The 21,366-nt window shown below is 44.2% G+C and overlaps 1 protein-coding gene across 1 annotated transcript in view; it reads right to left on the bottom strand.

The window, feature by feature from the left end:
* The window catches only part of LOC111149193 (family with sequence similarity 184 member B), a 185,920-nt gene that overhangs the window by 102,696 nt on the left and 61,858 nt on the right, over positions 1 to 21,366 (bottom strand). The window contains 1 exon segment of the mRNA XM_022506138.1: positions 466 to 1,218. Within this exon segment, the coding sequence (XP_022361846.1) occupies positions 466 to 1,218 (753 nt within the window).

Raw genomic sequence — 21,366 nt, 5'->3', positions numbered from 1 at the left:
GTGTGTGGGGTTTGTCAGGGGTCTGTCTTGTCAACGGTCGGGCTTGCCATGAAAGCCAAGTCCCAGGATTTCAGGACAGGTAAATTGTTAGGGAGTGAGCAGGGCTTTAGAATGAGGCTGGCATCAGTTAAGAAACTTATGAGCTGTGTGCCTAGCAAGGTTAGTCTTTAAGCCTCTCCATTTCTAGACCGAAATTATCGTCTCTGTTAACTTTAAGTGTTGAAGCTCTCTGAGGTCCGGGACCCAGTCCGGCTTGCCATGTGTCCCCTACCTGTTGCCCCGGGTCTGGCACACAGTAGAAATTCCATATATATTTGCTGACAGAATGTCGTTGACCTCAAGGGAAATAAGAGTAACTTGGGTGGGAGTCAAGTGCCTTGCACAGTGCCCAACACAGAGTAGGTATTTAAATTAGGGACCATGTTTATGATCCCATTGAAAAGCTAGCAAGAGACCCTGCTTTACCTGTGTCCTCTCCTTTAGCTTCTGGGCGTACTTCTTCAGGTCACTTATCTTGCGGCCTCTGTGCTCCAGATCCCCTTCCAGCTTCCTGACCTGGGCCTGCAGGGCCGACTCCTGGACCTGGAAGTTCTTGCGGAGGTCCGTCTCCTTCTCCTGCCACTGCCACAGGGCCTCACTCACCGACTGCTGCATGGCCTGTCGGATGGCCTCGGTGTCCCGCTCGTAGGTGGCCTGCAGCTCCTCTGCCTTTCGGGCATAGTCCTTGCTCAACTGCTGGTTTTCCACGCGCAGCCGCTCTACCTCCAGCAGGACCTCCCGCATCTCGTGGCCGTGGCCTGGCTCTCCCTTAGGGTCTGGGCCCTCCTGGGAAAGCCGGCCCCACTGGGGCGCCTCGTGGCTTGTCAGGTGCCTGAGCCTTTTCTCGTAGTCAGCCTTGAGCTCCAGCATCTCCTTGGAGAGGCTGAGGACCCGCTCGGCGTGCTCAGCCTCCACCCTCAGCTCCCTTTCTTTGGTCTCCAGCCTGCACGTGGCCGACTGCGCCAGCGCCTCCTGCGTCAGCCTCTTCTGCAGTTCCAGCGCGTTCTCCAGGGCCTCGATGCGCTGGAGCAGGGCCTCCTCCTCTGTGCGGCCCTGTTCCTGCAGGAGCCTGGCCTTGGTCTCTGCCACGGCACTCTGCAGTTCCTCCTGGTGGGCCTCGCGCAGCGCCTCCATGCTGGCCTCCGCCTCATCCTGGCGCGTGTTGAGGGCGTAAATCACCTGCAGGAGAATCCCGGGAGCCAAGTTAGTGTGAGGAGTGGGAGGGGCTGTGAGGGGCCACGTGACCGGAGCTGCTCCTCCTCCACGGCCATACCTGGGGCGGGTCCCCACCAGCCGCACCTGAAAAGAGGACGGGTGTGGAAGTGGTTTGTTAGAAATTGTCCCCAGGAGAAACCCGCGAGGAAGCAGGGAAGTGGGACAGGAGCATGGCGGAATCCAAGTGAGGGACACATAAAGGCCACAGAGAGGATCTGTGGCAGAGATCCCTAGGGGGCCTCCGGAGTGCCATGGGAATCCAGCAAAGGGCTTAATAACTCCAGTTTAGGGGGGCGGGGTGGGAAGAACAATTTGTAACCAAAAAAAAAAAAAAAAAAAAAAAAAAAGCAACGCCTCCAAAAATAACCAACAAAATATCAGAAAATAGAATTCTGCAACATATAAAATGATTATATACCATGATCAAGTGGGATTTACCCCAGGAATGTGAAGTTGATTAAACATCTAAAAATCAGTTCATGGAATATACCATACGAACAGAATAAAAGACAAAAGCACAGGATGTGTGGATAGACACAGGAAAAGCATCTGATAAAATACAACACTCCTTTGTGATAGCAACACTCGACAATCTAGAAATGTATCCAAGGTGTAAGACTGTTTCTCCATAACTTCAGAAACAAGAATAGGGACACTTTGTTACCCCAGAGAAGAGAATGCAGGAAGGTGGGAGTGTGGAGTGGCCGAGCAACCAGCCTGAGCAACAGGTAGATGTTTACTGAAAGGGAAAAACAACAACAACAACAACAACAAAAACACTACAGGTAGGACAGGCATGGGGAAGAAAATAAAGAATTCTGTACTGGACAAATTAAACTTGATTGCCCCCATGGGGCATCAGAGCAGACAGAGAAATTTCTGGAGCTCAGAGGAGGAAGCCTGAGCTAGAGATGAAGGGCATACGGAATCAGGATAGCTTTGTTGTTTCTGTTGTTTGCTTGAGGAGAGTCCAGAGTCTATCTGCATATGCCACCCCCACCCCACAGGTGCAGGAGGGAAGGAGAAGCTGGGCGGAGGCATAAAGAACGTAGGACAGGAGACTGGCGGAGCTCACCTGGCAGAGGTGAGAAGGTGGCTTCTATGCTGTCAGGGAGGATGGAGGGAAGGCTGTTCACGGACAGTGTGCTGAGCTGGAAGGGAAGTGGGAAGTGTGGGAGGTTTGAGGAGGGACAAGTTGTGAACTAGTTTGGGGGAAGGGAACTGTAAAATACAAAAAATATTAAAGGCTTTGAATTTGCAGTTAGTTCTCTGATCGGGACTCTCTTTTGCCATGTTTAGCTGAGTGAGTTTAGGGAAAGAAAAGAAGAGGGGTAGGTCATCTTGGGGTGGGGTTTTACATGGTGATTGTGGAGAGAGGGACAAGGCAGCAGAGGTATTTTCTAGAGCCAACAATCTGGAAGGAGGGGGCAGGAGTAGATTTTTGGTGGTGACAAGGTCAAAGGTATGGTTAAAGTGGAGAAGAGGGTAAGGTCACTGGATGAGAAGGGGTCAAGAGACTGAGAAATCAAGGGGCTGTCTGGTCCCCACATGGGATGGTGAACTCATTGAAAATGACTCAAGAGGAGCTGGGCTGGTGAAGGTGAGCAAGAGTCAGGGGCCAAGCGCTCCCCGTCAGCTCCCTTGGGCGCTGAGGTTAAAAACATCCTTCTGAAAAGTCCCCGCCACATAGCTTCACACTAATAGACCCTTAAATTTTGTGTGTGTGTGTATGTGTGTGTGTGTAATTGTGAAACAGTTGTTGAAGAAGGCCAAATGGCACCACTAGGGCTGACATTCGTGATGCATTTAATAGCAGTTTACCTCGAGACTGCACAACTTGAGAAAGAGGAACCTTATATCCATGATGTGCCGAAAATCTTATTTTCACTGTCAACATGCGATCTAACTACTGATGGGTTGTCTGTCTCCCTCCCTAAAATGAAGGCTCCATGAGAGAGGAGCTCGGTCTTCTTTGTTCAATACTGTTCATCCCCAGTGCCTGGCTCAAGGTGGACGCTCTAAATATATTTCTTAAATGGATGAGTGAATGAAGAAGGAATCAGAGCTCTGTCTTGAATGATGTAGTTGTAAAGGTATGAGATAGGCTTGACATCTTGTGAGTTCTTGGGAGAGTAAGCACTGCCTTAAGAATTTTGAATCTAACACTCTCTGATGGCAAGAACAAGGGAAGGAAGACCTCCCTCCCAGGAAGATCAAAGGAAGGAAGGTCTCCCTCCCAGGAAGACCCCCACCCCAGTGAAATAAAGCTGCTGTCCCCACAACTTTTCTTTCTCATCATCCTTGCACACAATTTGGCCACCTTTGGTTTCTATGGCTTCTCCTGGCTTGCATCTAAGATTGGGTCTAGAGCAAGTGAATGCTGAAACCAGTATCCCACTGGTTGTCATTTGTGTTAATAATAAATACTATTTTTCCAGCGTTTACTATGTGCCTAGCACAAGGCTAGGTGCTACATACACATTCAGAATCTCAGAAAATCCTCAGAGCAATGTTGCAAAGTTGGTATTGTCCTCCCCATTCTAAGAATGAAAATTTGAGGTTCAGAGAAGTTTAGTAAGTTTTGCAAGGTCACAAGAGATAAGAAACTTTCACTAACTCTGAAGCACATGCTCACAGCATGGTACAACACTGCATCTTACTGTCCCATTCAACCATTTATTCCTTTATGCATACTGCACTTCTCAGAAGTGCCAGGTTCTGTGAAGGGCACAGAACATGCTAGTCAATAAGACAACTAAAAGTTGTGACCTCAGAAATATTTTAATTTAATGGGTGAGTCAGACAAGAATCTGTAAGGTTTCAAAACCTTGTGATAAGTGCTGTGACAGGGATCAGCACCAGTTACTGTGGAAACACAGAAGAAGGGGTCTAAAAGGAAAGAAAACTTCCCAGGAAAAGTTAGCCTTACCTACTCAAACTTGGGGTGACCTGTTCCCTTTTACATGTCAACCTGCATATGGGCAAGAACAATATGACTTCTGTATGCTGTCTCATAGCACTTGGAAGGAAGTTGAGGGCACCATAAGTTCATAATAAGTAGATCATTATGATTCTACAGCAGGTCACCAAGGATTTATGCTTTCTTTCCACAGAGTTGCTAAAGCAGAACAGCCACTGAACAGACATCACATTTCGTAGCCCTCTTGTATCTACATGAGACCATATGCCTAGTAATTGCCAAAGGAATATAGCCAGAGGTAGTGATGTCATTTTGGGGCCAACATTGGGGTTAAGGTGACAAGGAGCATTAAGAAAGGGGCATGTATTTTCCACAGTCTCTTTTTCTCATCTGCAAACTTACCAGACAAGACTCAGAGGCTTTAGAAGAAGGTAGAATACAAGATGGAAGGCACCTGGGTCCTTGATGACTGACTAGAAGGTCATCCACCCACCAAGAACACTGGCACTGATCTTTCTATGCACAAGAAATAAACTATTGTGTTAGACCTCTGAAGTCCTGGTAGTTATCTGTTCCAATAGCTACCATTACCCTAGGAAAACTCAAGAGACTCAGCACATAGTCATGGGATTATTATGATTATAGGGAAAGGATACAAAGTAAACTTGACAGAGGGAAAAGATGAACAGGGAGAGGTCTGGAGGAAACTAGGCTCAAGCTTCCAAGAGTCCTCCCCCAGCAAGTCCTTTCCCAGTACAATCACACGGGACTTGCTGAATTTCCTTATCAAGGAGTTGTAGTGATATTTGTGAACTACTGTTTACCAAATAGCTGTTTAAAGACTCAGCAAGGTGGTGCCTGGGTGGCTCAGTGGGTTAAGCCTCTGCCTTCGGCTCAGGTCCTGATCCCAGGGTCCTGGGATGGAGCCCCACATCTGGCTCTCTGCTCCACGGGGAGCCTGCTTCCTCCTCTCTCTCTGTCAGCCTCTCTGCCTACTACTTGTGATCTCTGTCTGTCAAATAAATAAATTAAAAAAAATAAAGACTCAGCAAGGTTTTTACGGGGGGCTAGTCAAGTAGGCAACTTCTATTGGCAATACCAAAATTGCAAACCCCCAGTAGGAAAGCAGGTGCTCAGCATAAATCACATAGTTTGCATAAGCAATTTAGGCATAGTGAGTCACTCTTAACAATTTGGGTGGTGGGAACCCTCTGAAGATCCAATTTCCCAGATGCCAACTGAGGGCCACTTTCCAAGTTGACCACTCTAGGCATATGCTGTCTTGGGTCTGCTATGTTAACTCTTTCTGTACACCTAACACCCAACTTGACAAAGGTTCTTTTCAGTAGAGTCAAGCTTGCACCATGAGTAAATCTGAATACAAATGAGGTTTTCATGGTGAAGAACAAAACATCCTCAAAAAGGTTATTCCATGAAATTTGGCATACTGATTCCATGAAGGATAAAATCAACTACTGGTGTTGGTGGTGATCTGGGAGAATGGAGTTCCGACATTCAACTATACCTGCAGAACAGAAAACTTGGTTGAATCACAGTGCCACAAAAGCACTCAATAAAGAAAGAACCCAAATATTCCACCCCTTTGAGTAAAACCACTGTCCCCTGGGTTTTCAGGTCTATATCTCTTTCCAGCATTTGCTCATGTGAGTCTTCTCTGTCTTGTGAAAACTCTCCCCACATGCATACCCTTGAATTAACATAAGATCAGAGGTAGTGGAGATTGTATCACACTGTGGGTGGGTACACAATGTCTGAGGGCCCTTTGGCATATGTATATTTACTCATGGTGTCTTGCAATTAAAAGTCTCCAAATAATCCCCAGCAAGGGTCTGCTCCAATTTTTCTGCTTGGCTGAGATCTGGCTACAGGGTTCCTGGCTTTCAACAAGTGCCAGACTCACCTCCCTTTCCCTGACACCCTTGCCCAGAAAGGTACTCCAAGGATGGTGTGTGCACAAATAAGAAAGTACATTATGTTATTTTATATTTCATATCATATTATATTCCTCACCTTCTTGTAATACACATACATGTTCATCTAGATCGTGATTTTTTTTAACTTAGCAGTAGATCTTGAAGACTATGTAATTCTGTACATAAAGAGATGCCTCATTTTTATTTTTGGCTGCTTTATATGCTATTGTATGGTTGTGTTATAATTTCTTTTTCTGTTTCTTACTGATAGACATTGAGTTGTTTCCCCACGGTTTTTTTTTTTTTATTTCACTGTTATGAAGAGAACATATTTTCTTTTTCCATTCTTGCCAATAAACTTGAGGTCTGCTCTTTGCTTATGAATGAAATTCCAAAGCTTGGTCTTAAAAAAACCTGACATCTTCATAGTTAATACAGAATCCTGGTGAAGAGATGGAGGAAGAGTATACTCTCCCAGGAGGAGGAAAAAATGCGATTTTGTGTCAAAAAACTAATTCAAAGAATTTTGAGAACTTTCAAAATCCTCACACTTGTCCTCCTATGCAACATGGAGACATGTATGAATGTTCACAGTTGTGAACTCCTGGGGTGACTCTACTGGGACACCTTGCCGACTTTCAAGACATCCTCTTCTTTTTCTACCCTCTCCACTTCCTTACTCTTGCAAGTTTTTTTTTTCTGAGCTTGATATTTCTTTGTTCTCCTGGTCCAATAGTCTGTTTTTATCTTAACTCCGTGCCTTCCCCACTGCCCTTTTTAATCTGATGGCCAATCATCTCAACTACCTTCTTTTTTTAAAAATTTTTAAATTTATTTATTAACATATAATGTATTATTAGCCCCAGGGGTACAGGTCTGTGAATCACCAGTTTACACACTTCACAGCACTCACCATAGCACATACCTTCCCCAATGTTCATAACCCCACCACCCTCTCCCTACACCCCTCCTTCCGGCAACCCTCAGTTTGTTTTCTGAGATTAAGAGTCTCTTATGGTTTTCAACTACTTCTTAATGACATCCTCAAACCCCCTGCCTATCTCATCTTTAGCCTCACATCCTTGGTACTCAAAATAGCAGATCAACCCAACCACCTCAACCCTTGTCAAATACTCCCACCTGATCCTTAAGATTCCCAACCTCTGAATCACTATATCGTACACCTGAAACCTGAAACTAATATAACACTGTTTGATAACTAACTGGAACTAAAATTAAAAACTTAAAAAAATAAAATAAAAAAAGAAAGAAACATGATCAGTATAGATTTGAGATCATCTGGATCATTAAAGACCTTGTTAGAATGAAAAAAAGAAAGATGCCTAACTTCATCTGTGTTCTCCATGCTCACACTTTAATCAATATGTCTCACAATCATTCCCTATTCCTTTTTCCCATAGGGGCTATTCATTCTCTACCACATTTTGTAGGTCACATCCCCAGTTCTTGGCCCATTCCTACTCTCCTTCCCTACAGTGTTGTCTCTTGCTTTTTAGAGAAGGAATAGTTAAGAGCTTGGGCTCCAGGGCTAGCTAACCTGGGTTGGAGCTCCAGCTTCACTGCCTCCTAGATGCTGACCTTGTGCAGTAATTCAACCTCTCCAGAGCTCAGTTTCCTAACAGCAAAATGAAATTAACAGCAGCACCAAACTCCTAGGGTTATCCTGAGAGCTACGTGAGACAATGCATAGAAACACCAGATACCAAATAACTGCATAATTAATGTACCTGCTGTCCAGGGGAAAAAGACGTGTATTATTAATCATGAGGTGGTAGGATTTAGTGCAGTGCTGGGACTGAAGCAGACTGGTGAAGTTAAGGAGAGAATGGAGGGCAGGGAAGGGGAGGTGATGGATGGATGCCACTCTTCCCCAAAGCTATTGGTGAAGGGAAGAGGGATAGAGCAGGTAAATGGGCAAATAGGATCAAAGCAGGTGGGCAGAGGCACTAGAGAAAGACAGATAAGAAGAATTTTTTTTAAAAGGAAAAGATGCATAAAATATTTTACTTGGAACCACTGGAAAAAAGTAGAAGGAATTTCTCCTCCTGCATAAAGTGTCCTTTATCTTCCCTGCAGACAACAGAAACTTATCCAATTCATCCTTCTCCCTGCGCACTTTGCACCACTCGATTGTTATGGCCCTTTTGTGTCCCATTATGGGCACTTGGGTGCTAGATGTCGAAGTCACATGTGAACTTCTTCGGAGTAGGGACCTCAGGGACCCTTGACAAGGCCCATTCTATATTACGTAGTTCCAAGTTCCTAGTACAATGCCTGGCCTCGTTCGGATTCTCAGAGTGTTTACTGGTAAATAGAAGGAGGACTTTGTAAGGGGTGGTGAGAGATTGAAAGAACAGGATTCAGGAAGGGAGATGGGCGGGAGCAGAGGCCCTAAAGTGGGAACAGACAGGAAGGAGACAAAGATAACAATGAAAAGACTAGGCTTGGAGTCTCCACTGCCTGAGTGCAGATCCTGTTCGTCATTCAATGTATGGATCCTGATGGTATTTACTAGCTGTCTGACCTTGCATGTGCTGTCTTCCTGGGTCTCAGTTTCTTCATTTGTACAAGAGGGAGAATCAAGTTCCTGCTTTATAGGTGACTGAAGGATTAAATGAGATATTGCTATAAGACATGTTGCATAGTGCCTGGTTTATAGTAAGTGATGTAAGAAAGATGGAATTTGGAGCTGACGGCCAGGAAAGAATTCTTGAGACATCTTTGGTGCACAAAGGTGGTTTTATTAAAGCACAGGGGCAGGACCTATGGGCAGAAAGAGCTGCACTGGGATCGAGAGGAGTGGCTGATTATACACTTTCGACTTGGGAAGGGGTTAGGGATAGCAAAAGTCTCTAAGGAATTTTGGAAGAAAGGTTTCCTAAACCTTGAGGGAGCTAGTAATGGTTGGAAAAGGTCATTTATTACTGCCTAGTAAAACCCTAGTCATGAGACCCTTCACATGGATTGGTGGGTCATATATTTGGGAGAGGATTCCCAACATGTATTCCAAAGGAATTTTTATATGTTTAAGTAGCCTTACAGGATCCTGGGGATTGGGCTGAGATTGCCTTTTGCTCTTAGCAAAGTATTAACATTAAGGCAGCTGAGTTCCAATACTGCCTATTTCAAGTACATGTCAGTGGACTGTGGGTAGTGAGGAAATTTCATTTTTCTTTTGTCTTTGTTTCCCACATCAGTAAGCACCTGATAAGACCCAACTGTTCCTCTCATGGTTGTCTAGAGGGCGCTTTACGCTGGACAGAGGTCTCGGTGGCAATGGCATTTCTCTTAAGGAAGGCAATATGGTAGGAGCAATGGAGCTAGCTGGGTCCTCTGGAGTGAGAAGGACTGAGACTTACCTTCCTCACAGCAGAGATTCCTGGTGTGCCCAGTATCTGGTTCTTTCCTTCATCCTTAAAAATAGAAGCCCTAATTTCTCCGTGGGCAGTTGGCCACATTTCTCAGCTTCCCTTCCAGCCCTCAGCAGCCATGAGACCAAGTTCTGCCCCGCTAGAGAGAAGTAGACCTATTATTCCTTTCTTCCAGGATGAGTCCCTTCTATGGCTGAGCAGTCCTCTTGGACCACGCAGTGGACACCAGAGGCTAAGGCTGGCAGCAGAGTGAGCTAAGAGGTTCTGGGGTCTCTGATGCCCAGCAAGGCTATGCCAACCCTGAACTGATTCCAGCTGGACTGTGTTTGGGTTTTCTGGACAAACCTGATTCGGTTTGTATATATATATTTGCTTTCTGACTCTTATTTTTTTTAAATTGCTCAAGTTCTTTAACTTCTTGGAGCCTCAGTTTCTTTCTTCTAAAACAGACCTGTTTTTTTTTGTTTTGTTTTGTTTTTGTTTGTTTGTTTTTGTGTTTTGTTTTTTTTTTTTTTTAAGGATCTAATAGGATTACACATCTGAGGTGTCTGGTACATAGTAGGTACTCATTAAATGTTTCTTCCTCCTCTCTTCCCACACTCTGCCCTCAGAAAGAAACATCTCCTTTTGGACACACAATCTGCTCCTCCCACCCTCTCGGTCTACAATTGCCGAGCAGAATTGGCACAGACCCACGCTTCCCCTGGGCCTGGTGCCTTGCTTTCCTTCACTCACCACCTACTCGACTGAAACAGCAAAGGACTGGCCTGAGCCTCCCTTATAAATCCACCTCTTCAGTAGGAGGCCAGCTTCACAATCCATCAAGGGACATGAGTAATTCAGCAGCCAAGAGAAGTACTGAACCCATCCAAACGTCTTCCCAAGGGTTTTAGAAATCCACTGCTAATGGTTTCAGCAGAGGGCCTGTGAGGGTCTTAGAGGTCTCAGAAGTTGAAAACTGTAGGTTTAACAAAATTATAATTGATGTATTATGTGCACAAGATTTTGAAGAAAGTTTTCCATCAAGTCTGGCCGCCGGAGTCGGAAATGAAATAAAAAAGGAAGAAAGGAAAGAATATTTATTGAGTGCCCAGAGTGTCAGCTTCACTGGGCCAGGTAATTGATATAGGACTTTTCAATTAATCTTCTAATGATTCTAGAAAGTGAACGTTCTAATGCCTGGCCCTATTTTGCAGATGAGGAAACTGATGGGCATCCTAACTCCACATGCATGGGTGACATAACATGATGCTCACAAGGAGGCCTTACTGGGCCTACTGAGCTGGGTTTTTACCATAACTCCACCTCTTTCTAGCTGCGTGACCTCAAGTATGTGACTGAACCTCTGTGATTCTCAGTCACCTCATCTATGACATGGAGAAAGATTTGCTTGAACACTAAAATGACATTATCATGAACATTATATGGATATATAATTGACATATAACATATAATGCACATTATAATGAACCAAAAACCCTAACAGCATTCCTAGCTCACAGTAAACACTCAAGAAATGCTATCTGTTATTCTTTTTACTATTATTGATATTGTTACCAAAGAGCCATCTAGCTAAAAAGTGAGAATGCTGGAATTTAAACCCAAATTCTTCTGGATCCCAAGTTAAAAGAAACAGAACCATAACCATAACCATGGTTAGAAAAGAGCTGGTAATAGTCTCCTTTCAAGATTTTTTGCAGCATTTACTACATTTGCAGAATTTACCAGACATGGTGGTAAGTGCTGGAAAAACAGAAGAAATAAAATCATTCTGTTTAGGATTTTAGATCAGGTATGGTAGATTATATTATTTGTCCAATTCTTCCCCCTTCCATCCCCTTCCTGGTCCTGGTCCTCCCAGTCTGTGTATCTCATTTGCTTTTTCTTCCCTGTTGGGCTTGCCTTATAACTTGCTTTGATGAATGGTATTTGAGTGGACTTGTTGCAAACAGAGGCTTGAAATGTGTTTGTATTTTTGCTTCCCCCTTGTGCTTCTACCCTCTACACTAGAAGAGTAGATTCAGGGTAGCCACAGTTCCCAGAATGAGAGACAGGTGAACAGTCCAGAGCCCAACTCAAAGCCTGGCACTCTCCTGGCTCAGCCAAGACGGCAGAGAGCTGCCCAACAGCAGCCAATCTGAGCATGAAATAAATCACTATTGTTGGGGCGCCTGGGTGGCTCAGTGGGTTAAAGCCTCTGCCTTTGGCTCAGGTCATGATCCCGGGGTCCTGGGATCGAGTCCCGCATCGGGCTCTCTGCTCAGCAGGGAGCCTGCTTCCTCCTCTCTCTCTGCCTGCCTCTCTGCCTACTTGTGATCTCTGTCTGTCCAAAAAAAAAACCAAAAAAAAAACCACCAAAACTTTAAATCACTATTGTCATAGGCCACAGAGGTTTTAGGGCTGTTTATAAAACAGTGTAATTGCTGGAAAACCCAAAGAGAGACTAGTACCTCAGAGCCTCTTAAATGTACTAGTTGGCTTACTACTCTCCTTCTCGGAACAGTTGTCACTTGGCTTCCAGAATACATCACCCTTCTCCTGATCACTGGCCACTCCTCATCTGGCTAGTTCTTTCTTATCTCTCATCCTTCAAGTAGAAGTTCCTCATTGCTTAGGCCTCAGACTGTTTCCTTATCTGCACACATTCCCTATAGATTTTATCCAACCTCATGACTTTATGCATGCTTGTTTGCTAATGATTCCCAAATTTGCACGTCCAGGCTGGACTCGTCAGCTGAACGTTAGACTCGTGTGTCCCATTGCTACCAAGGTCTCCACTTGGATACCTAATATACATCTCAAATTTAGTTCTATTTTCCCCCCCTCAAAATTCTTCCCACAATATTCTCCATCTCACTTCACGCAATATTCTCTAACTCCCTTCTTCCAGTTGCTTAGGTCAAATTTTGGAGTTAACCAATAGTACATGAAACGATATTCAACACAACATCACTAATCATTAGGGAAATGCAAGTCAAATCTGCAATGAGATACCACCTCACACCCATCGGGATGGTAATTCTTAAAAACACCAGAACACAAGTGTTGATAAGATGTAGAGAAATGGTACCATTAAGCATGGCTGGTGGGAATATAAAATGATGCAGCCACTGTAGGAAACAATAGGATAGTTCTCCAAATAATTAAACATAAAATTACCGGTTGATCCAGCAATTATATTTTTGGAATTTCATTTCTGAAAGAATTGAAAGCAGGCACTTGAACAGGTATTTGTACCCATGTTCATAGCATTAAGTCACAATAGTGAAAAGATGGAGACCCCCCCAAGTGCCCATCGATGAATGAATGGGTAAATAAAATGTAGTATATACTTACAATGGAATATTATTCAGACTTAAAAAGAAAGAAATTCTGACACATGTCATGATTTGGATGAACCCTGAAGACATTACACTAAATGAAATAAACCAGTCATGAATGGACAAATATTGTGTGATTCCTTATATGAGGAACCTAGAGTAGTCAAATCTAGAGATAAAAAGTAGCACGGTCTTCATTGGAGAAGTGTCTGTTGATGGCTATCAGACACATGAAAAAATGTTCATCATCACTAGCCATCAGGGAGATTCAAATTAAAACCACATTGAGACACTACCTTACACCACTTAGAATGGCCAAAATTAGCAAGACAGGAAACAACGTGTGTTGGAGAGGATGTGGAGAAAGGGGAACCCTCTTACACTGTTGGTGGGAACGCAAGTTGGTGCAGCTACTTTGGAGAACAGTGTGGAGATTCCTTAAGAAATTAAAAATAGAGCTTCCCTATGACCCTGCCATTGCACTACTGGGTATTTACCCCAAAGATACAGATGTAGTGAAAAGAAGGGCCATCTGTACCCCAATGTTTATAGCAGCAATGGCCACAATTGCCAAACTGTGGAAAGAACCAAGATGCCCTTCAACGGACAAATGGATAAGGAAGATGTGGTCCATATACACTATGGAGTATTATGCCTCCATCAGAAAGGATGAACACCCAACTTTTGTAGCAACATGGACGGGACTGGAAGAGATTATGCTGAGTGAAATAAGTCAAGCAGGGAGAGTCAATTATCATATGGTTTCACTTATTTGTGGAGCATAAGAAATAACATGGAGGACATGGGGAGATGGAGAGGAGAAGGGAGCTGAGGGAAATTGGAAGGGGAGGTGAACCATGAGAGACTATGGATCCTGAAAAACAACCTGAGGGTTTTGAAGGGGCGGGGGGTGGGAGATTGGGGGAACCAGGTGGTGGGTATTGGGGAGGGCACGTATTGCATGGAGCACAGGGTGTGGTACAAAAAACAATGAATACTGTTATGCTGAAAAGAAAAAAAAAAGTAGCACGGTAGTTGCAGGGGCTGAGGGGAGGTGTAGGAATGGGGAGTTATTGTTTAAAGGGTATAGAGCTTCAGTTTAGGAAGAGGACAAATTCTAGAGATATAATGGTGATGGTTGCATAATGTGAATGAACTTAAATGCCACTAAACTGTACATTTAAAAATGATCAAATTCATGTTATTTCTATTTTGCAACAATAAAAATAATAGTTAAAAAGTTTTTTGGAGTTATCCCTGGTTCAAATATAACTCTCATATCCCACATCCACTCTATCAGCTAATCCTAAATGTGTTCACTTCTCCCAACCCCATCCTTCTCTTAACCTGAGTCATAAGCATCTCCCACCTGGACCATGACATAGGCCTCCCAATCCTGGCTTCCACCTTCCCCCTACAGTACTCTGAAAGTCAGCCAAATCATATTCCTCCACTGCTCAAAACCTTCCCTTGGCTTTCCAGCAAACACTCAGGAAAAGTCAGGGCCTTACAATGGCCAAAAAGGGGTTATATGACCTGGTTTCCCATAACCTTTTGAGCTCACCACATCCTCTTTTTGGTTTAGCCATCTTCCACTACACTGAAATCCTTGCCATGCCTCAGTCATCTCAAGCACACTCTCTCTTATCTCTGCATACACTGTTGCCTTTTCTGGGATTAGCATTCTCCCATGTGACATCTAGATGGCTTTGGGTTTCTGCTCATACGCCACCTTGTCAGCGATACCTGCCCTGATTACTCCAAATCCATGCCTGTATCTTTTCCTGCTTTATCTTTCTCCATGTCACCTTCATCTGATATATTATATGTTTAACATGTTATTTTAAAAAATTTGTTTATTTGGGTAGAGTTCCGGAGGGCGGGAATGAAGATGGCGGCCTCCCGGTCTCCAGCCCGGGGGAGCCGAGATCCCGGGGCCCCACTCCTCAGTGCGCCCTCAGAGAACAGCGCCCAATTACTCCCGTCACCCTGGCCTCCGGCCGCGCTCCGAGCTGACCGAGCCTGCGACCGGTCCACACTAAGCATGGAGCCCAATGCAGGACCTGAACTCACAACACCAAGATCAACACCTAAGCTGAGATCCAGAGTTAGACGCTTAACTGATTGAGCCACCCAAGCACCCCCAGGCAGTGATGTTAAAAAGAGAATTAGTGACCCTTGTTTATAATAGCAAAAGAAAAAAAATTCAGAAAAAACCTCAATGTCCAATAACAAGGGATTGGTCACATAAAATATATGATAGAGCTCTATGATGAAAATACTCTGCAGCTAATTAAAGATCTTGTTGTTAATGTTAAAAAAAAAATTTGCTTATTTGTCCCCCTCTCTAGAAAATGAATGGTATGCAGGGATTTTTGTTGAGTCTACTATTAGAGCTCAGAACAGTGCCGGACTCTGCAAATATTTGTTGAATAAATGACATCTCTCTTTATCCTAGCAGAAAGAAATCAGAGTGCAGAGGTACTTGAGTTGGGTTTAAAGAGATGAGTGGTTGTCAGTCAGGAGGTCAGAAAGGGGAGGAAAACACAAGTAGGGGGAATGCCAGGAACGGAAGTAGCACAAAGGCGTGACACAGAATGGACTAGGAGGGGACGAGCAAGGGGAGCCTTCCCAGGGAGAGGTATTAGCAGAAAGTTGAGGATAGTGTGACAAGCTGCTGGACAGGCAAGGCTTGGACCCTTAAGGGTCCAGCATCCATGTTGACTTGAGATTGTCCTGTTTGCACAGTGCATGGTGATCACGCAAATTCCTAAGGGGCCTTGCCCCCAGAAAACCTGATGTGTAAGTCATGGGGTGGGGTGGAGGGTGCAGGGATTTTCTTTTTCCTGATTCATTTGCTGAGTCCTCAGACTCTGAAAGCAGACCTGTGCATACTTCGGGGAGCTACAGTTTTTATATCCCCTGCAGGAAGCTTTTTGCACAAGATTCTGCTTTTGGAGTATGGGGAATAAAACTCTCTGTAATGGTTAATTTGATGTGTCAACTTGATCAGGCCATGGAGTGCTAGATACTTGGTAAAACATGATGCTGGGTATGTCTGTGAGAGTGTTTCCAAATGAGATTAATATCTGAATCAGTGGACTGAGAAAAGCAGATTCCCCTCCCCAGTGTAGGTGGGCCTAGCCAATCCACTGGAGGACCAAATAGAGCACAGAGGGGTGAGGAGGGGGAATTTACTCTGACTGCTTGAGGTAGACTCTTCCTTCTTCTGCCCTTTGACCAGGATTCACACCACTGCTTCTCCTGCTTCTCAGGCCTGAGGACTTAGGGCTGAAATTTATAGCACCATCTCTCATGGGTCTGCAGCTTGCAGGTGATCATGGACTTCTCAGGGGACTTCTCAGCTTCCATAATCATGGAAGCCAATTTCTTCTAGGATATCATTCATATGTATATTGGTTTTGCTTCTCTGGAGAGCCCTATCTAATACACTCTCCCTTTCATAAGTTTGGGGACACTGCCCTGGCTGCAGAGGGGAGTCCTGAAGAGAGCAAGGAGAGAACTGCAGGAGGCAGGAGGCCAAGCTGGGAAGTGGGGGGGGGGGGGGTTGCAAAAGCTGGAATTAGAGCTGGGGAGGGAAAGAAGTACCAGGAATAATGGCAGGTCCAGGGACTTTCTACATGTAGGGTGGGAAAGAGGGAAAAGAGTCCAGAGAATTCTCCAGCTTGCATGACAAAAGAGGATGTCCATGTCACCCCACCTTGAAAGCATAGCATCCTGGGAGGCCAGAACATGGAAAGTCTATGGTCACTGATCTTGACTCAAATGTCTGCACACATAGAGGAGCCCCGACTTCCTGGCACAAAGTCAGAATAGAGGACAAGCTAGATCTTATGAAGGAAGACCTGAATTTGGGTGCCAAAATGTCCAAGAAGAGCAGAGGTCATGTGGTAGCTGTCCCTTCCTTTGTGTAAACAGGATAGAATAGGTCCCAAACAAGGCTGGGCTCCTGCAGGTAAATGGACTTGGGAAAGATTTCTAGAAGGAGTCCTTGATGCTAATTAAAATCTCACCATTACCCATCAGAGAGCCTTGCTAGGTGCCTAACTGCACATGGCTGGGCTGTGAGGCTTAGGCTTCTAGATAATTGAAGCCCACAGTCTCCCAAACCAATTTAGACTGAAACTTAGCTGAAAGGTAAGGGCCGTACCTCTGGAGGCTCTTATTTAGAGTACCTCCTCTTCCTGGCTCAAGTCAGCACTCACACAGACGTGGACCTGCCTGCCTTCCCAGGAGCTGAACAGGTGCAAAAAATTGTGAGACCTGGAAAGGGACCACCTTGTCTTGCAAATCTCGAAAGACTTGCTTACAGCTTTTTGGAAAGCAAAGACTAGGGATAGCTCCTTTACTTAGCCAACAGTGGTCAATGGATACACATCTGTGTTAGTGATACTTCTTTGGGAGATAAAAGTAATACAAAGAAATCTTAATATCGCCCACAGGGAATATTGTAACAGACAAGTAAGCCAAATTGGGGCATCAATATCTATAACAATGCATATAAATAAAATTGTGTGAACTCAAAAGCAGAAATAAAAGCTCTTCAAATTTACTCATTTCGATTACGATTTTATAACTTCAAATTCTGAAAGCAGGCTTTGTGCATATGTCTATAAAGACATGCATATCCATTTGCTCCATACAGATGATCTAACGATGAATGCTAATGTTATTTTTACACAGCACTTTCTGGTTCACAAAGCAACTTTCAAAGGTAAACCCCACATCATGGAAGATAAATATACTGAATGGCCATTCTAAATGAATTTTTATTTTCTCCACTGTTCTCTGGGGGGGGGCGGAATCTCTTTAAGCATTTTCCAATCCATTTATTGTTCCTTCTGAATAATCCTCAGCATATGGTATGTTTCAAGCTAAATATTCTTGTCCAAATAACACCTTAACCCAAAGGTCCATTTATGATACTCAGGGCACTTCTGCAAATTGTCTTCCCAGCCACGGCTGAGTTTCTGTGTTTTGACCACATGAGGACTTGAGTACCGAAGCAGGGAATTCTGCCAGATGCTCTCTCTGTTTGACTCCCAGTTGGGGTGACGGGTAGACATTGCTCAGTTAACCCGCACACAAGAAATGGAGGAGCCACACTGGGTCAAGCTTAAGGGCTGGACCATCTTTTGTCTCTGGCTTATGCTATCAGAGAAAACAGAGTCCATGACCATCCACCATAGCAGGGGCCTCAGAAAGTTAGAGTAGATTAAATTAAAATTAAAGGTATAAAATTGAAGATGCAAGATGGTGTTTCATTTTTCTTTTTAAAAAAGATTTATTTATTTGAGAGATAGAGAGGAAGCGAGTGGGGTGAGGGGCAGAGGGAGAGGGAGAGAGAGAGAGAATCTTCAAGCAGACTCCGTGCTGAGCATGGAACCCGATGCGGGGTTTGATCCTAGGCCCCTGAGATCATGAGGTGATCCAAAGCCAAGAGTCAGATGCTTAACCAACTGAGCCACTGAGGTGCCCTGTGAGACGGTGTTTTAAAATCACACACACACGTCAACAAAGAAAAGGGTCATGAATATACAAAACATGGCCAGGGTTATCTCTGGATAATAAAAAAATGAAGGGTGATCAATTTTTCTCCTTTTTTGTGTTTGTTTTTTGTGCATTCCCCAATTTTTTCTATGAGTATATGCTTCAATTATAATCAGAAAAAAATCCAGGTTTTTTCTTTCTTTTTTTATAAGTTAGGGTTAGACCATCAAACTGTTCTGCATCATCCACAAGTGTCTGGGTCTGAGACACAGGTCTGGCAACCTGACAAGGAAGAAATAAAGTCCTGAGGGGCCCCCCCTCCAAGAGATCTGGCATTAACTGTGATGCCTCCATGGGCTGGTCTATTTTGGTCTGAATGGCCCAAAGACATATGTGTTGTCTTTTCCATTTAGGTCCCTGGTTCCACAGAGGAGAAGAGTTTAAGAGAGTCTTGCTACTGTGGGTATAATGAGGTATGAAAAGCTTTTTGAACCAGGAGACAGGGAACCACAGGTCACAGACAAATAATGGATGCTGTGGATGCCATAGTAGGTGTAGCTCCTGTCTTCTTTCAGAGCTGAGCTCTTGAGGTCAACCTCGCATAAACCTCTCCTTGAAACAAATGTAACAACAACAGCAAGAGCATTTGGCTTTTGTAAACTTGAGGGCACACATGCCCTCTGTATGGCCTCTACTTTTCTGGAATAATCTCCCCAAACCACTCTCCCCTTTATCCCTTACTCACCAGAGTGTCCTTTCTAACTCTGTGGGCTACATGACAATCCTACTGAATAATTTTTGGGAGCCCTTTATCAGCCACAGCAGTGGCTCTCAACCTTTTCTTGTCCCAGTGCTCTTGAGGGTTGGACAGGGTCTATAGGGATTCATCACTATAGAGCTTGCTGGTTTTGTAAGGATAGCCGTGACTTCTTCACCTTTGAGTCCAGACACCCAGCCCTGGGCCAGGGATCTAGCAGGCACACAGTAGGTCCTCAGTGAGAGGTTACTGGAGTAAACTAGCAGGGACTATTTGTTACACAGCACTGTATCCTAACCACCTAACAGAATCCCTCATCTAGAATTGGACAGAAAGTAAAGGAATGAATGAGTGAGATGGAAAAGTGAATGAAGAACTCCATGTGACAGAGAGAGGACACCATTCAGATGTGATATAAGCCAAGTGAAATTATGCAGAGCTGCCAGGGAAGAGGAGCACACAATTATTATCTTCATGTCACTGGTGGAAAAATGCAATTTTATTCACCTAGGTAATAAGGTCAGAAAATAGTAGAGTAGTCCTGGGTGGCTCAGTCAGTTAAGTGTTGGACTCTTGGTTTGGACTTAGGTCATGATCTCAGAGTCTTGAGATGGAGATCATAATGGGCTCTGTGCTCAGCGGGGAGTCTGTTTGAGGTTCTTTACCCCTCCCTTTCTCTCCCTCTCTGCTCCTCCCCCAGCTTGCACTTTCTCTCTCCCAAATAAATAAATAGTTTAAAAAAAGAAAATAATATAAATTATTCTTCAATAAGCATTTACTGAAAACCTAATATGTGTCAGTCCCTGAATCCAGTGCTCTTTTCACTCAGTTCAGATCTCACAGCTGTCTCTAGGTTTGCAAAAACTCCTAATAGAACATTCTGTAGGTGAGCATCTGGGAGGTTGCCAGAGTGGGTTCTGATAACAAAATTATGTGTAAAATCATCTAATCACTTTATTTTCACTAACAGTGACAATCTTCCTTCTCTTGGCTGAGTTCCCCAAGCCAATCTTAAAAAATCTGTCAGCATTAAAGGACAAAAAATGTACTTTCTACATACTTCCGAAAGTCCCTTCTTTGCTTTTAAAAGAGAAAGATCCAGGGATTATGGAATAATGCATTCCCAGCATGTTTTGGTTTTATCCTTCTTGTCCAGTAAAAATATGTGAAACTCTCCCTTAAAATCTTTATGTTTTATGGGGTGACTGGGTGGCTCAGTCAGTTGAGGGTCTGACTCTTGATTTCTGCTCAAATCATGATCACAGGCTTGTGAGATCAAGCCCCTCTGGGCTCCCCGCTGAGCATGTAACCTGCTTGAGATTCTCTCTCTCCCTCTGCACCTTCCCAGCCCCCACATGGGCTCTCTCTCTCTCTCCCTCTAAAATAAGTAAATAAAATATTTTTAAATTAATGAAAAAAAATCTTTATTTTGTAGCAACCAAATCCTAGAAATGTGCAGATTTAACAATCAGGGCTCTCCCAGATACAAAAACAGAAACCCAAATTCACCATGTTGGGAAAAAGGCAATTTATTGACTCATGTACCTGAAAAGTCCAGAGCCAGACTTAGCTTCAGGTATGGATAGACCCAGGCTCTCAAATGTCATATTGACTCTACCTCCTTCCATCTCATAGTTTTGCTTTTCTTTGAGTTGGCTTTATCCTTCAGGAGGTTCTTAGCAAATTACACAGACAGCTTTAGGATTACATTTTACCAACTTAGCATGCCCCTAGAAAGACAGCACCTCTTTGTCAACCATTTCAGCAAGTCTCAGGGCAGACTCTATTCACCCCATCAGAGTCATGGTTTCTCACACGAATTCCTGTAGCCAATGGGATAGACTACACTGATCAGCTAAGCTCAGGTCATGTGGGATCCAGGAAAATGGGGTTGACCTGCCTCAACCACAAAGACTAGAGACTGCAGTGGGGTACACTGTGCCAGCAAGAACAGATGTCCACTACAGCTCATATTCCTGATCCTTCCAAGAAAACCTTATGCAGTTTACAGAGCACCAACTCCAAAGTTGGAGGAGGCAGAGAAAAGATTGGGACTTGGTCTATACTCTCAGAGAGGAAACCAGAAGCAAACGTGCATATGCAAAGGAGGAGGCAAACTTCCAGGCAGAGAGATGGTACAGGCCCAAGACCCTGTGAGGTGATGAGGGAAGCCCAGGGCCAGCTGATAAGAGATCCGAGCTCCAAGGCCCCATTTTGCCCCTTTCAAGAAGTGTGACCTAAGGCAAGTTCTTCTGTTTCTCTGAGAAAACTGTTTCCT

The sequence above is a fragment of the Enhydra lutris genome, unplaced genomic scaffold (genome assembly GCF_002288905.1).
Source record: "Enhydra lutris kenyoni isolate GAN:26980312 unplaced genomic scaffold, ASM228890v2 scaffoldscaffold21, whole genome shotgun sequence".
NCBI classification, from domain to species: Eukaryota; Metazoa; Chordata; class Mammalia; order Carnivora; family Mustelidae; genus Enhydra; species Enhydra lutris.
This window is presented reverse-complemented; position numbering and strand designations above follow the sequence as displayed.